This window comes from Sciurus carolinensis, chromosome 3 (genome assembly GCF_902686445.1).
Source record: "Sciurus carolinensis chromosome 3, mSciCar1.2, whole genome shotgun sequence".
NCBI classification, from domain to species: Eukaryota; Metazoa; Chordata; class Mammalia; order Rodentia; family Sciuridae; genus Sciurus; species Sciurus carolinensis.
In genome coordinates this window covers 153430050-153446212 of record NC_062215.1, presented here as the reverse complement: position 1 = coordinate 153446212, position 16163 = coordinate 153430050, and the positions used below count along the sequence as shown (strand labels likewise).

The window sequence follows — 16163 nt, the reverse complement described above, 5'->3', positions numbered from 1 at the left end:
TCAGCTCCAGAAAATGTCAAATCTGCATGTGACATCATAACGCTCACCTTTAGGTTGCACTACTGAAACAGAAGGAAAACTCTGCCTTTCCACGCAATATAAGGGCAGCATCGTCAGAAGCCTTCTGACCTCTCAAGCTGCAAACTCATTACTAGAACAATCTGTGCTGTGGAGGCTTTTTATTGCCTCTTACAGGTTCATTTATCAAACCGTTCTTTAAAGTCTATTTCATTTTCCCCCAAAGTAATCCTGAATAAGTGAAGTTAAATTTTGCACGCATTTAAGAGGGTTAAAAAGGTCAAGTCAAAGGCCTAAATATGCCTTTCTCAAAGAGACTTTGCCACGCTCTTCAAAGCCCACCTCCTGTTCCCGTTCGACTTCTTCACAACACTCAGCACTGACGGTTCACATATTTTATACTTCTGCATTCGCTTATTTTTGTTCATAACAAAAATAAGGAGAGATCCATGTGAGATCCATGCAGGTTTTGTATTCTGCTACGTTCCTGACACTCAGAACAATATCAGGCATATTGTAGGTGCTCGATTTTTATCGACTGAGAAAATGAATGACTCATACAGATACAATTAAGTTATTCTATTCTGCACTTTATCAAGCTGTTTATCATGTTTATCACAGGAGGATCATAGAATTAATTTGTCATTCTTAAGGAGCAGTACTAAAGAATACTTTGAGCAAAAGTACTTTGCTTCTCTATTGTTCTAAAGCATAACTGACTCTAATACAAGCTTCATTCACCACAGCTTTTCTTTCATTCAACCTGTTGGTGAGTATTTAAAGGATGCAACTATTGGCACTAAAACCTGGAATCCTGAGCCAACTGCACAAAAGCACAGATCCCTGAGGTCTCTTTCATCTATGCAAATTCACTCTGAACACAATCATTATTTCATCAATCAACGATCATTAATTATTCACTTACCCTAAAACTAATGCAACCACAGTAAACAGAAATGGGGGGGAAATGTTGCTACTATATTAAGCACATAAGGACCTAAAATTAATTTGTCATACTTCACTTTTATGATTTTCAAGAAGGAAAATTTTTTTCTTTACTAAAGAAAAAATGTCTTTATTACAAATCTTATTATAAACTGCCATAGCCTCATGTGAAGAAGATTTCTAAACAATTTGTTTTCACTTTAGTCTAATAAATGCCAGTTGCTTCTCACCAAAATGTTTAACAGGGAAATTATGGGGCTTCTCACATTTTCTAGAGTCATCTAAAACAGGAGAACCACAAATCTGGGTACTTCCTTCTCTGAGAAGAGTTTGGATTCCATCTCTAAATGTCCTTTCACCCTGGTTTGATGCTGTAAAGGCAGGTTTGCTCAAACTCTCTTCAACAGTGCAACAGCATTTAAATGTGTTTAAAATGTATTATACTACCTAGTTAGATGACCTATTTCCTAGTGCCAACAAAAACACTTCCCATATTATTAGATATCTTTATTATATCATCCAGTATTTTTTGCCAAGGATTTCTCTTAGTTCCTCAAGTATTTATTCTGTCATAAACTGTGAATTTTAAAAATGGCTCAGAGGCACTCAAATCACACACTCAAATTAAGCAAAAATATGAGGCAAACAACATAAAATAATGATATGCATAATGGAATATGCATATCAGCCATAAAAAAGAATGGTTTTATGGTATTTGCCAGTAAATGGATAGATCTGGAGACTACCATGTTAAGCGAAACAAGACAATCCCAAAAAACCAAAGGTCAAATGATATATGAATGCTAAGGGGCAGGGGAAGAATAGAATTTCAGCAGATTTGACAAAGGGGAATGAAGGGAAAGGAGGAGGGATAGAAATAGGAAAGAGAGTGAAATAAATCTAATATACCTTCCTATGTACATGTATGAATACACCACAGTGAATCTCCACATCATGTACATTCACAAGAATAGGGTCCTATTTAGAATAAGACATACTTCATGTCTGTATAAATATGTCCAAATATATTCTACTGTCATGTTAAAGAAAAAGAACAAATAAAATAAAAAATAATGCCTATATACTTATTTACAGAGATTGCAGAGATTCTATTTTCTTAAAAATTATTAGTCTCAATTAGATTCAAAGTTTACTGTATCTGAAAGAAGAGGAGAAAAAATTTTAGGACTTTACTTCTACTCTAATTCTCTATTTTGGTTTCATTCCAATCATGTTTGAAAAAGTATTAATAAGAAAATATTCTATTTTAATATGCCAATGAAAAGTTAATTTTTAACATACACATATGTGGTGAAAAGGAAAAAATGTTTTCCTTAGACATTAGAATATCATTAAAATATCAGATCAAACAAAGAGCCTCCATTATAAAAGCCTTATGTTCAGTAAATTTCTGGCAAATCAGGAGTTAAAAATTTAAATGAGAAAACTACACTTCCAAAAGCACTGAATACAAAGAACTAAAACCAGTTATGCTGGTTATAAAAATAATATTATTCTACAAAACTAACAATATAACTCAGTGAAACAGTTTATAAGGATTGTCAGTACATTTGTCAAGGAAGGGAGAACCCACAATTCTCATACTCTGTCATTATGTTATAGAAAAACTGCAAAGAAACCTGTTTATATATTTAGTTTTCATGTAAACATAAAATAAGAAACATATGCATGAAAATTAATCTCTCTCTCTCTCTCACATAAACACACACACACACACACACATACACACACACACACAGCCTAAATATTTCCCTGTACCATATCATTGAAAGGGTTCCTTCGAATTGAACCTCAGATAATACACATCCAGACCTTTTAAAATAGTTACTTAAGAACCTTTCCTTTTCTCCTTGTGTTTCCTTCAAGTGAACAGAACTCACTCCAGCTGCTCTGCTCCTTGATTCACTTCCGCCGCATGGAAGTGCAGTGATTGACAGATAAGCTTGGGAAGAATAACTAGGAATTCTGGCTCTCTTCTTGTCCTTCTTCTCTTAGAAGAAAGCCTGCCCACATTAATCACACATTCTCTACTACTTCTCCATGCCAGACCTGCCTCTGCTGGGGGAGGTCATAATGGACCTGATTTTGTCAGTAACCTATTGCTGCAGCTTAGTAAACCAAGATCTGTGAAGAGACTCATTTAGCCTTCACATTAAACTATGGCCTTCAATCTGCTATTTTGAACTTAAAAAGTGATATTTTGGCCTCCAACTCTATCTGTTGGGAGCCCCTTGGAAGCTACAGTACCTTACAAGAAGTAACCCTACTGCTGGGAACTTATCCTGAGGAGATAACCCCAATCGAGAAACACTATTAAAAAGGCACAAAGATATTCACTACCATGCTAATAAAATAATTTTAAAAACTTCCAAAACCTAAATATCCAACACTGGATATAAATCAACTGATAAATCTACAAGAAAATAATATTCCATTATGTATATATACCACAGTTTCTTTATTCATTCATCTGTTGAAGGGCATCTAGGTTGGTTCCACAATCTAGTTATTGTGAGTTGAGCTGCTATAAACATTGACGTGGCTGCGTTACTGTAGTATGCTAATTTTAAGTCCTTTGGGTATAAATCGAGGGGTGGGATAACTGGGTCAAAAGGTGGGTTCATTCCAAGTTTTCTGAGGATATACACAATGGAATATTATTCAGCCATAGAGAAGAATAATATTATGGCATTTGCAAATAAATGGATGGAATTGGAGAATATCATGCAAAGTGAAATAAGCCAATCCCAAAAAACCAAAAGGCCAAATGCTTTCCCTGATAAGTGGATGATGATATATAATGGGGGTGGGGGTATGGGGAGTGAGAGAAGAATGAAGGAACTTTAGATTATGTAGAAAGAAATGAGAGGGAGGGGGTATGAAAAATGGTGGAATGGGACAGACATTGTTACCCTATGTACATGTATGATTACACGAATGGTATGAATCTACATTGTGTATGACCATAGCAACAAAACGATGTACCCCATTTGTACAATGAATCAAAATACAGTCTGTAAAAAATAAATAAATAAATAAATAATTTTTTAAAGATTTATAAAAACTGTGCAACAGCACAGGAAAATGCTTTTGAAGTGATGTCAGAATGAAAAGGAAGATAAGATGAAATCCAAACTTCTTACCATGGCTGCAAGTTCCTACCTGCCCTGATTTCTGACACCTCTGCTGAATCTTTTCCACTCTCCTTGCTTTCCTTCCATTTCTGGCAAAAGCCAGGCTTCTACACTTCCTGTTTACAAACTAGCTCCTTCTTAGTGTATCTTGCCCTGTCAATGCGTCCTGCTTTTCACAGCACCTTACTTTATGCCATCTAACTGTTTATTCACTTATTCGCCTCTCTAAACCTGGCCCTGGCAGAAGATGGGTTCCACAAGAACAAGGACTCGTCAGCCCTGTTCCGTCCCATATCCTGGCATTTACCACAGTGCTCGACACACAATTCAACAAATGTTTATTTGAGCAACAGAGACTTCGAATAATATGACATAAATCAAAAACATGAAATGTATAAAAAGAGGAGCTGGGGTTGTGGCTCAGTGGTAGAGCACTTGCCTGGCATGCGTGAGGCACTGGATTTGATTCTCAGCACCACATAAAGATAAATATATAAAATAAAAGTACATTGACAACTAAAAAAATAGTTTTTAAGAAAGTATATAAAATAGTTTTTAAGAAAGTATACAAAGAGGGAATTCCAGAAGGCAATATTAATTCAATGCTATCATCATTTAATGGAGAGAAAATCATACTAGAATGCAAAGAATTCTAAAAATCAAAGAGATCAGTAGAGGAAAGGGACCAAGGGGTGGGAGGTATGGAGACAGGGAGGAGTACTGGGGAGTGACATTGGTCAAATGACATTGTTATATTGTGGAACAACAATTTCATCGTTATGTATAACGATAATGCACCCATTAAAAAAAAGTACAGAAAGAAAAGAAAATCATGCTAAAATGTAAAGGCCTTGAAGCTAAGGCTAAAAAGGGGAATAGAGGCCTCAAGAGACTAAGGAAGGTGGACTTCGGAACCCAGTCCTCCTCAGCCAGGACAGTGCTGCTTGTCCCTTGTTTTCTACAATGGGTTCCCATCCAGAATTTGTTAATAGATAGGGTTTATAGCACTAAAATATTTGAAACAGTATATTAGTGCTCCATTAATGTGAATGTGACTATTTAAAATGTGAGGGCCAGGGGAAAAAAATCAATTAATTGGGTATAAATCAAATTAAAAAAAAAAAAAAACTATGAAGGGGAAATTTGGAAGAAAAAGAAAGGTATAGGTCCAAAAACAACATGCCCAACTTTCCTAAAATAAAAGTATGGTGAAGAGTTAGAAATAACCAGAAAACATAACATGCCAAAACATTAAAAAAGAAAACATGTTCACATATGAAATCTACATGGAAAGCGTCAACATGTGTATTGTACGATGTATTACTGAAAACTTAGTCTGCCATACCTGGCCGGAGTCTCCAGTACAATATTCAGTGATATCACAACCGTTCACAGCATCCCGACACTCATACCCTCGTGGCTGAAACTGCAAGTCAAAACCCAATATTAGGAACTGATACTAATTCATATTTGAAAAAGTTACTTTTAAATTCACCAACAATCTTTTGGCCTTCTCTTAATCAACCGCCACCAGTCCCTTTTTATAAATTAATAAAAAAGCTGCAGGATGATACAAGGCCAGACACGACCGTCTACACTGAAGATGAGTCATCAGCCAAGGCATTAAGTATTCAGGCTTCAGAACCAACTGTCTCCAAATATTATTTTAGGAAAACAATATAATGAAAATTATGTAAAAAAGAAACGCTGATTTGTCTTGGGACAAAAGAGCAAAACACTGTAATATAAACATTTAAGATCTCTCTGAAGGATTGATAAACATTTCCAGCCTGCACTAATTTATCCATTACCTGGATGTTAATCTTGCCTTAGCTAAATATATACAATAAAATTAAAATGAATCTACATGAATTACCTTCAGTGATGCCAGTGATTACCTGTAATGTACAAATCATTTTGTTTGTATGGGAAAGGATGAGTGAAACATGAAAAAGGACTCATTAGCTTTAAGCAATTTATAAACTGGTAGGGTGCATGAAGCAAGTATAAACTAAGCTAGAATCTTCTAGAATACCATAATGTAGAATATCTCTCAGTATTGAAATAAATAATAAAACTGTAATTTCATGCTTACAGGAAATATCACAGGTCTTATATATTTAGAAAAGGAATATCAAAATTGATTTTTCAAAAACTGGGGGTCAATATAAATAGAAGACTGCGTCCACACATATACACACACAAATTGTGCATATACACATGAACCTATGTAATTATGTCCTTATCTAGCTTTCCTGATTGCATAGAGGACTGAAAAAGCCAAGTGGAAAAATATGAACATTAACTTTTATACTCAGGGTCTAAAATAAGTTAGGGTAAGTTTTGAAGAAAAACCTTATAAGTAAGAAGTCATATTATCAAAAAGACCACAGGAATTGCCCCTCTTTTATTCAACGATTTGATCTGATCCTCATCTGTGTTAGTAGGGCAACTCTCAATCTTTATTTTGCAAGCAACAGAGGTGTATTTTCCTAAGAAGGGTTGGAGGACAAGATCGTGGATAGAGAATAACAGTAGAGGTAAATGACGGGTGGAATTATTGATTCTATAAAATCGTCAGGCCAATATGCATAAATTTATGACAAGCTATACAAACACTCGATGTACATACTGAGATACTTGGTCAGTTTGTCAATTAAAAGAAAGACGAAGCTATCAGGTAACTCACAAGGCATGAGGTATTGTTACAGCAGGGCCCGTCGCTGCAGTGGGCCCCGTTGGAGAGAGAGCACTTCTTACAGCACAATCCATAGCATTCCTAGAGAAAACACCTCACGTGAGTAAAGCCACTCACTTGGCATTCCCCCCACACGTGTCTTGTGCAAAATCCCAGAGAACAGACATGTGTAACTGTAAGCAAATATTTTAACAAAGAAAAATCACTTTAAAACAATGATGGTCTCCTTTCTGCCATCTTTCCTAGCACAGCATGATGTCCTATGAAAGGGCTTCTCCATCAACGAGTATCTCATTGTTAAGCAGCACCCCATCCCTGGTGAGCTCTACTACATCTTACTACCCAGTTAAGCTTTATAAAGACAAAGCCAGGAAGAGCATGGATAAAATGTTTTGTGATTTGGTAAAACTTACCCAAGATGATATGAGTCATGGATTTTTAAACAGGTAGGGAATTTGATTAGAACAATCCATTTGTCTTTGTCAGACAAGGCCATGAGGACATGACTAATCCTAACGTGTCTGAGCTGGGAAGAAGTATTGATCAGGGAGTGGCACCATGATGAACAGCAGAGCGGCCTCTCTCTAACACTGTTCTTACTAGTTCTGAAGGAGCTGCACTGAAGGTAGAGAAGGACTCTTGTACCCACCACATGGAAACCACAGTCACACTCCTCCCCAGCTTCTACATATCCATTTCCACACTCTGTGGGCTCGAATAGCTGAAAGAGATTAGGGAGAGAAACGGAAGGTATTTTCATTTATCCCAGAAAATCAACACACCAATCAGTCCACATACATGGTTCTACACTCGGCTATCATGTGGTATTCTTCTATCTGTTATTAAGGCTTCTTATATAGGGTGTCTGTGTGGGAAACACAGAGATGACCTCTAGCATTAGAGTTACTTTTTATGGAAATAAGCTGTCAAGAGGGATAGATCACTTTTCATATTTGCTAATGGAGCTAAAATGCATTGCTAATAAGACTCACAGATATCTAATTTGCTGGCTTATAGCAGCACAGAAGATATAAAAATTGTCAAAAAGATAACTATGCTTCAGTCACAGTCAAATGTGATACATAAAATCAAATAAAAGCAAACAAACTTGGAAAACAAAGTTGCTAGAAACCCAAGCCCATCTTCCTCATTGAAAAGAAACCTGCATCTGTCTGAAACATATCAAATGAATGAACAGACACATGTGTCTGTTGGAAATCTCAATTTCTCAATCACTGCTGGAGTGATAGAACAGTCATATTTCTAGAAAAATCTATCCTACTGGTGTCATGAACTTGCTTCTAGATGAATGCTATTAGGAACCAACTGTTGAGGCAGTTCATTGCTTGTGAGAAACAGCCGTATTTCCCACAGCCCGGGGAAGGATTTCTCTGGGCATGATCATTACCCTGGGTGAAGAGTGCAGCAGCATATCACAACACAAATGCTCAGGGCCTTGATTAGGAGAGGGAGAAAGAGACCCTGTCCCGAGCAGCTATACACACCCTGAGGAAAGGTTATCTCCTTTCAACTCTACCCATGAAAGACCTGACCTTCCTTCCAGTTCCAGGAAGGCCAAACTATTACAGGAAGCAAGGAAGCTCCCATGCCAGTTGGCTGAGATTCCACTGGGGGAAAGTTCAAGGAGTGACATCAATCTCTGTTAGTACTCCATTAGGATAAAATGGAACATGGAAAGGTCAGTGAGAACACAACCACACTTTCTATTAGGCCTCTGGTCCTTTCTTAGGGCTCTTTCTCCATCCTGAGATGTGTCACTACCTCTAACAGATGGACAGTATGGCAGTTGAGAAGGTTCCCGAACCACAGAAAATATGCACATTTATGCACATTGATAATGTGAAAACAACACAAAACTCATGCATATATATACCCTCACTGACTAAAAACCCTTGGGAAAAAATTAGTTCTTTGATATACACATATAAACAATTCCACTGGAATCCACAGGGCTTTTTAAAAAATTGTTGTAATATGTAATTTAAGAAGAGAAATAACTCTTTATTTACTAACTTTCAAAAATTGAAGATGTATGCATAGTTATTTTATACTGTTTCCAAATTATTGCAATAATTGTCTTCCTACTCACAGGCAATTTGAGAAAGGCAACAATGACTCTTTATGCATATATAAGAAACCTTATCCTTCCCAAATCAGTGAGCATTATTTCCTCAAGCATGATGCTTGTAATTAGCTGGTCCTCTGCAAGCTAGGTAAAATTAGCCATGTACATAGCAATTCAAAAATGCCAGCATCTCACATTAGTTCTTTATTACTGATTTTACCCATTTCAAACACTTTAAAGCTTTCAGGTTTCTGGTGCACTGAGATCAATGCCATGAAAGACAGGCAGCCTACATTAATGATGTAAGGTCACTTTAAAAATTTGGTTTGTCCTTTCTGCAACTTTACTGAGATTTTATACAGGTATAAGAAATTGAGCTACCATCCCCTGACTCCAGCAGTATCACTTAATTATGGGTATGGAGAGAGTTATTCTATGAGTTACTTACATTAGTCACTGATTTTTTTTTTTTTTTTAGAAAGGGCTGACATGATTCCACTTTTCATTTGCAAAGTATTAAACATTTTGTATAGTAATGAACTGTATTTGACTTATAAAGTAGTATTTTACAGAAAATATGAAGTTTGCTGCTTTAGAATTTCTTTACCATTGGCTAATTAGCATGGATCCTATCTTTCTGTCTGCCAAGTAACTTTACTTCCAAACAGAGCCTTATCCAAAAGCTCTAGTCAGAGAGTCTGAGATTTCTGGCTTTGCTGGATTTTATAAAGGTATGATAAATAGTCGTGTTCTATGTAATAGTCCCAAGAGGCCTGGGACATAACTTACAAAAAACACATTAACATTTCTTCAGTAAGACATGCAAGTATTCACACTATGAGGGATAAATACAAGATTTTAAATGTAGTTGTATTGTTAAATGTGTTTTCTGCAAACTTGTAAAAACCACACCTAGAAATTTTCAGTTTTTTTAACTCAGGATTTATGGATAAGGGATTTTAACACTGTATACAAGTTCTGCTGAAATGCCAGGGGAATGCGGACCTCCCCAGGTGAAGAGACTATGTAGTATAAATAAGTATGGTCTTTGTGGCAGCCGAAAATATCCTGAAACATGTTTTGGCTGGCTGATATTAGTAATGTTTCCTGCCTGGGAGAAATTGAGGCAGGTGGGGACAGGCAGGCAGAAAGGAAAGAAAGAAAGGCAAAAAGACCAAAAGACAAAAAGGAAGAGATGGAAGAAGTTGGGTCCCTAGAAACAGTGGGGAATTTTTAGCAGAGAGATGGATTACTTTCTTAGTCTAATGCACTATTTCTTGGTATAGAGAGGCAAAAAACTCTAGCATGAAAATATCAAAGATATTTTAGTTGAAGAGTTTTTGCATTGCAGGGGGTTTGGGGTGTGCCCAGCACTGAACAGTGATTTCAGCTTGGTCATTCATTTAAATGAGATTCTATCTTCCACGTGATAAGACTTTTTGTAACTAAGTATTAATCTGACTGACAAGAAACCTGCTTTCCAAGACAATTATATGATATTTGGCACAGTTCCCTTGTTAAACACTGAAGAGATAATTACACTTCTGAAGTTACTAACCTTTGTTGGTCTGTTGAAAAGACAAGCTCCACCTCCTCTCTGTAAAAAGTCTCTGTACTCCAAAATGCTGCACTTTGAGAATTTTCGGGAATGGGACACCCTGAGGAAATAATGCATTGGTAATATAAATAATGTGCCAAAAACAGTCATCAGAGAAGGAAATTAAAACCCCTGAATGAGAACAAAATGTTCATTCTGGATGCAGATGAATCTACACGAATTTTGACAAAGGACTCATGGTTCCAATTGTAAAATAAATTCATGTGAGTTTGTAAAAAGTATAAAGACAGAGAAAATCACAGTTTTGGGGACAAGGTTACAACCTCCTCCTCTATCAAGGCCTCTTGTGACCTGGCTTGAAACGGTTTTTTTAAAGTTCATTACAGAACCTTTCATCTAGGCTGCATTTTAAAGTGTGGTCATTTTTACTTGCTATGTCTCAATAAAGGCAAGCAGTCTTTTGACTCTGCCTTGAATAAAAGGAGTTCATAAGCCTATAAGACTCCATTCCAGAGGAGGGAGTTAGGATAGATTTATTAAAGACTGCAATTCAGGCTTCAACAAAGTGACTCAAGTAAACCAGAGAACTCTAAAGAGATGTGCTGGACCATACACATATGTGTACATGCTTCTAGTGTGTATGTACACCAGAAAAACAGATTAGGATAAATTCCCATAAATGATAGCTCCTTATTCTCACTGTCAAATTTTATTGGGTGATAGGAATAATTTAGCAGGAATATAAAATGAGCCTCTCTGTGATTTACTTAATCAAATTAATAACCTCTATGTCAGCACACAGGGAATATTATATATATTATATGCATATTAATGTGTAATATACAATAATGTATATATATATGATATACCATCACATTGTCAAGGTTAAGATGAATCATACACAATGATTTCTCAGAAATTGTAACAATACTTGATTTGAGAGTGACAGTCTACTTATTTCAGGATATAACCCAATACTATATGAGATATGAGGATTATTTATGAAAGGAAATAAAACCTGTCACTGTTGACAGTGATCCCTTATAAGAACCATATACTTGAGAAAAAATACATTAGCCTTAAATAGTTTTATTATATTCTATGAATAATCAGTTCAAAAATTTATTTAGAAATTAGGAGTTGAAAAGGAAAAAGACATCTCCCTGTAAAACCAATATTAAAAACAGAGCTACCTTCCTACAATAGTCCTCAGAAATGCCTGTATACCTTTCAATTATTAAATTGTGGAACAAAAGTAATGCAGCAGTGGAAGCTATGAGTTTTAGAGCATAAACTTCATTTCTAGGAATATGGTGTAAAGTTGCAGGGATAATGGCTGACTGTGCAAACCTCTTCTGTCCAGGAGCTGGACTCCTGGGAGCATCTGGTAGAATAAAGAAGGGGCAGGCACAGGTGGGTAGGGACTTCTGGCAACAAGACTCAGAGGGATGGAAGAAACGCCAATGTTCTGACAATGTCCTGAACAGGTGTCCTGGGCAGGTGTCCAGCATGGGCAAAAGAAGTCGGAGAGGGATCTAAGTAAGGAACCCTCTCCCATCTACTAGGAGAGGGCTATAGCTTAGGAGGCCCTGGGGCAGTGGCCTGCATGGGGCACAGGTCCCTAGGAAAGAGCCATGTTTCAGGCCTAGATTCACTGATACAACAGCAGCTATGGGACAGTTGCTGTAGTTCCCAAAGTCCTCAAAAGAAAAGAAAGGACAGGTGAGTGAATGTTCAAATATTTATCACTAAAACATTATCTAGGTTAAACATAATAAATCGGAGAAGGAAAAAAGTTTCATTGATTCTATATATGGTACAATTTTTACTAATGTAAGCATATATATTTACAATTCCTAAAAATGTAAATTGATGCCTAAATTGATTTTCATTGACTGCTTCAGGTAGACAACAAGCTTTTAGTCCAAGTGTACTAAAAAATTAATGCCTCCCCTAAACTTAGAAGCATATAGAAATGTGCTTCCTTAAAGGGTTAATAAGAAGTAGAGTAGCTAATATATTTTATTTTTATCACCAATCTTAAATTAAAAATTAAAATATAAAGTGAATTAGTCCTGGCTGCTTTAAAATATCAGAAAGTTAATTATTGAATTCATACTAAATGCTTAGTCTAAAAGACCAGTACCTGAGAGACTATGTCTCTGATTATATGTAGTAATTTTAGCAAAAGGCCTACATCAAATGCATGTGTAATAAAAACTTACCCTGTTTCCTCCATGATGCAGCCACCCCAGGATTCTGTACAGTCACATTCTAGTCCAATGGAACAGAAAAAAAAGGAAACAAAAATCACATCTTTACTTTGTATTACAGTACCTACAAAAATCCTTTATTATCAATCCCATGTCAAAAAGATACAGAATGGGAAGTCTCAGAGGACAAAATTTATTTCACTTAAGCATATTTCCTTCTCCTTTCCAGAAGCATAGGTTGCTTCCTAAGAAAACACCTGGCAGGAAATAAAACTATGCCACTCTTTATTTTTCTAACTTGGACAACTCAATTAGGTACCTAGTTCCAATGAGTAGTGGGAAGTACCCTAAGGGCTCTGGAGACTGGAGAGCCTGAGTTCTAGTGTAAGCTCTACCACAGGAGAGGGTCCCATAGGCAAGTGGCTTAGTCTTTCTTGGGTCTTAGTGTTTCCACCTCAAAAATGGGAGTAATCTCTCTCTGTCTGTCTACCAGACTGGTTTTGGGGTTCACACAGATCATGCACCAGTATGCTCTCCATGAACACAGTGAAATATCACTGAAGTGCTTCTCACGAAGCCACACTGGAGATTAAAGAGAATTTGATTAGCTAGAGTCAAAGTCAGGACTTGTCAGAGACTTGAAGAACACTGTGCTAAAAGGTTCGGCAGAAGAGGGAAGTCTAAACAGACATACATGTAATTACTTAAATACAAACTGTAAGCTTAACATACATACCAGAAACCAACATGCTGGTACTGAAATGGGCTCTTCTTTTCACTTATTTTTTCCTATTCTCTTTTCTATCATAATGATATTTTTAAAGAAAGACTTCCAAATGGATTTTTTTAAAACTCAAAGTTTGGAACTCAGGAACTAGCTACCTAAACAAACATTTTTCACAAAGGAATACAGAATAGTAGGAAGGAAGGAGCTATGGTGGACTTTAGGAATGAACTCACTGCCTCACCCAGTGACCACCCCAGCAACATTTCTCAGCTGACCCTCACACTGCCCTCTAGGATTTTAAACAAGACCATGAGCCTAGTAATACACCTTTCTGGTTTTAAGGTATCCATGACAGCTCACAAAATTCTAAAAACCTCTTTAATGTGGAATGGGTGTTTCCTTGGAGAAGTAAATAATTAGAGCAAGATATTAGAAAGTTCATGGGGATTTGCAAAATGCCTGCAGACAGCTGTGATGATCATGTACCTGATCATTTAAGATACCCATCAAAGAATTCAAGAAGCCCATGGGTATATATATCTTGTTCCATTGTTTCATACTATTAGGTATTAATGACCAAAAAAGTATAAAATGTAACATAATGCTACAGATTTTTCCTTTACTTCTTTGGGGAGGTTGAGGTGGAAGGAAGACCCTTATTCCTGGTATCTCATATTTACCCAGAGGAGTGGAGATTCCACTTAATTTCTAGCTAAGTGAATGTGAGTGAACACATTGGTCTCTCTTTCCACAAGATCACATTAGGATGTTTGTGGACAGAAGGTACTTCTTGTCTGCGACGAAAATGTATTAAAATTATATTTTACTATCATATTGATAGAATAGGGAATATAATTCAGGTGGGGTTTTAATCTAATTTTAAAAGACATTAGAAATCTTCCTGGGTCCCTAAAATGATGGTGGGCTGTAAACACTTGGCCTACTGGATAAGTCAGTCCTGTCTTTCCATCTTGCATCTGATTAATGAAGAAAGTGGCATCTAACATCAAGTTTTTCTCATGGATGGGATCCGTGACCCTGTGTGGACTCTCTCTTGGACCTGCCTTCCCAACAGACAGAATTCTGTCCTATCCCACCCACCCCAGGCTGACAGGCTTTGTACAGAGGAGCCTTCTTCTCCAACTTTTCTGATGTGACTAGGTGGGTACGTTTAATTCAAATTTAAATAAGAGATCCTTTTTAACTCTAGATATAAACTAATCCTAATCCAGCTATACTATTACCAATCTTGTGATGGAGTTTCTTCTAGCATCTTGTGACTACACGTAGCTGGTTAGAACCCAGAGGGGGAGTATCCACCACTGCAATTTTGCAGTGTGAGAAAAAGTCAACTCAAGTCCTGAGCAACCAGGTATGATTTTATGAATTATTAAGAGGAAAATTCGATAACCCCAAAAGATTAAGAATTATCTTAAATTCCTTGTTTTATAAACATTTTAGAGGAAGGTTATGTGGCATGGATAAACTATAGTGACTTAGGAATGAAAAATATTTATTGCCCAGACATGCATTATACAGAAGAATGGCCCACAAAAGTGAGTAAGAAGGTCAGTGTACATACTTGGCTTTCTGCTAGAAGGTTCCCATTGGATTCCAAGGTTCTGAGCCAGGCTCTGGGATAATACTTGTGCCACTGCCATTGGAAGACCATACTGTTTTTCAGAGTTGAAAGTGTGTGGGAAACATTTGAGAGAGTGCACAAAGCTAGTTATTATTTCTTAATTGTTACCACATATCATTTCAACTCCCTAAGCAGAGCCTCACAACATCTAAAGACGGCGTATGCTCCTTCTCACTTCTTCCCTGCAACTGGGCCCAAGAAGCAAAAGGCATTCTTCCTATGTGACAACTCTCAGAACTTGAAGCTCTAACATGAAAATATAATGACAAGTCCCAAAAGACTGGTCTCCGACTCAGCCCATATCAAGCCAAGAACAAATTCAACTTACTACAACTAAGTCACGAGGGGTCTCCACTGAATGCTGGCTATTGGGATAACATGGTAAAATATATTCCGGTACTGACTAGAGTTTATATATAGTTGATTAGGCTTTTTGGGTACATTAGCCAACTAAGAATATTCTTTATAAAAAATAAAGGTATCAAAATGCAAACAATGATATTGAGAAAATATTTATTTTGATTAATTCTACAGATTGGTAGGTAGAAGGCATAAAGATGAATAAATCTACATAGGGAGAAAAAAAACACAATATTGTAAATCCTTTGATTTAAATGAGTTAAAACTAATATGGATGGAGAGCACTATAACTTTAAAAATTATAAGAACAGGATTAAAAAGCTTACAAAAACTTAATATCTTATCTCTAGAGACCTGAAAATTCCTGAGCTGGTTTTCAGCTGGCATTTACCTGATAAATATGCAAAACTGTGATTATCATACCCCAAGGATATCATCATGAATCCAAAGGCCCATTTTGGGTTCTGTTTATTAGTCTAAGTCACTCACGCCACCTTCTCAACACCAGCATATGCAAAGATAACTTTTTGCTTAAGGAAAACTGACAAAATTTACCTCATTCACACCAACCCCTCTTGTTCGAGAACAGACACCTCCGAAGTAACTCAGACTGCTTCTCTTGTAGTGGAATGTCACGCGCCTTAAGAAAAAAAAAATATTAGAAAACCAATGTAGCGGCTCCCGTATAAACGCTCCCTAAACATGTCTACTCTCTTACACTGACCACCCCTCAGTGTAACCATCCTCCTCAGGAAATAAAA

The 16163-nt window shown here is 36.7% G+C and overlaps 1 protein-coding gene across 4 annotated transcripts in view; it reads right to left on the bottom strand.

Moving 5' to 3' along the window:
* The window catches only part of Adam23 (ADAM metallopeptidase domain 23), a 156414-nt gene that overhangs the window by 33046 nt on the left and 107205 nt on the right, over positions 1 to 16163 (bottom strand). For all 4 annotated transcript variants that reach the window (XM_047546469.1, XM_047546468.1, XM_047546470.1 and 1 more), the window contains exons 12-18: positions 15958 to 16042; positions 14983 to 15073; positions 12686 to 12734; positions 10461 to 10560; positions 7466 to 7537; positions 6808 to 6897; positions 5464 to 5544 (exon numbers count right to left, since the gene is read on the bottom strand). In XM_047546469.1, coding sequence (XP_047402425.1) covers positions 5464 to 5544; positions 6808 to 6897; positions 7466 to 7537; positions 10461 to 10560; positions 12686 to 12734; positions 14983 to 15073; positions 15958 to 16042 — 568 coding nt within the window. The remainder of the gene's footprint in view (positions 1 to 5463; positions 5545 to 6807; positions 6898 to 7465; positions 7538 to 10460; positions 10561 to 12685; positions 12735 to 14982; positions 15074 to 15957; positions 16043 to 16163) is intronic.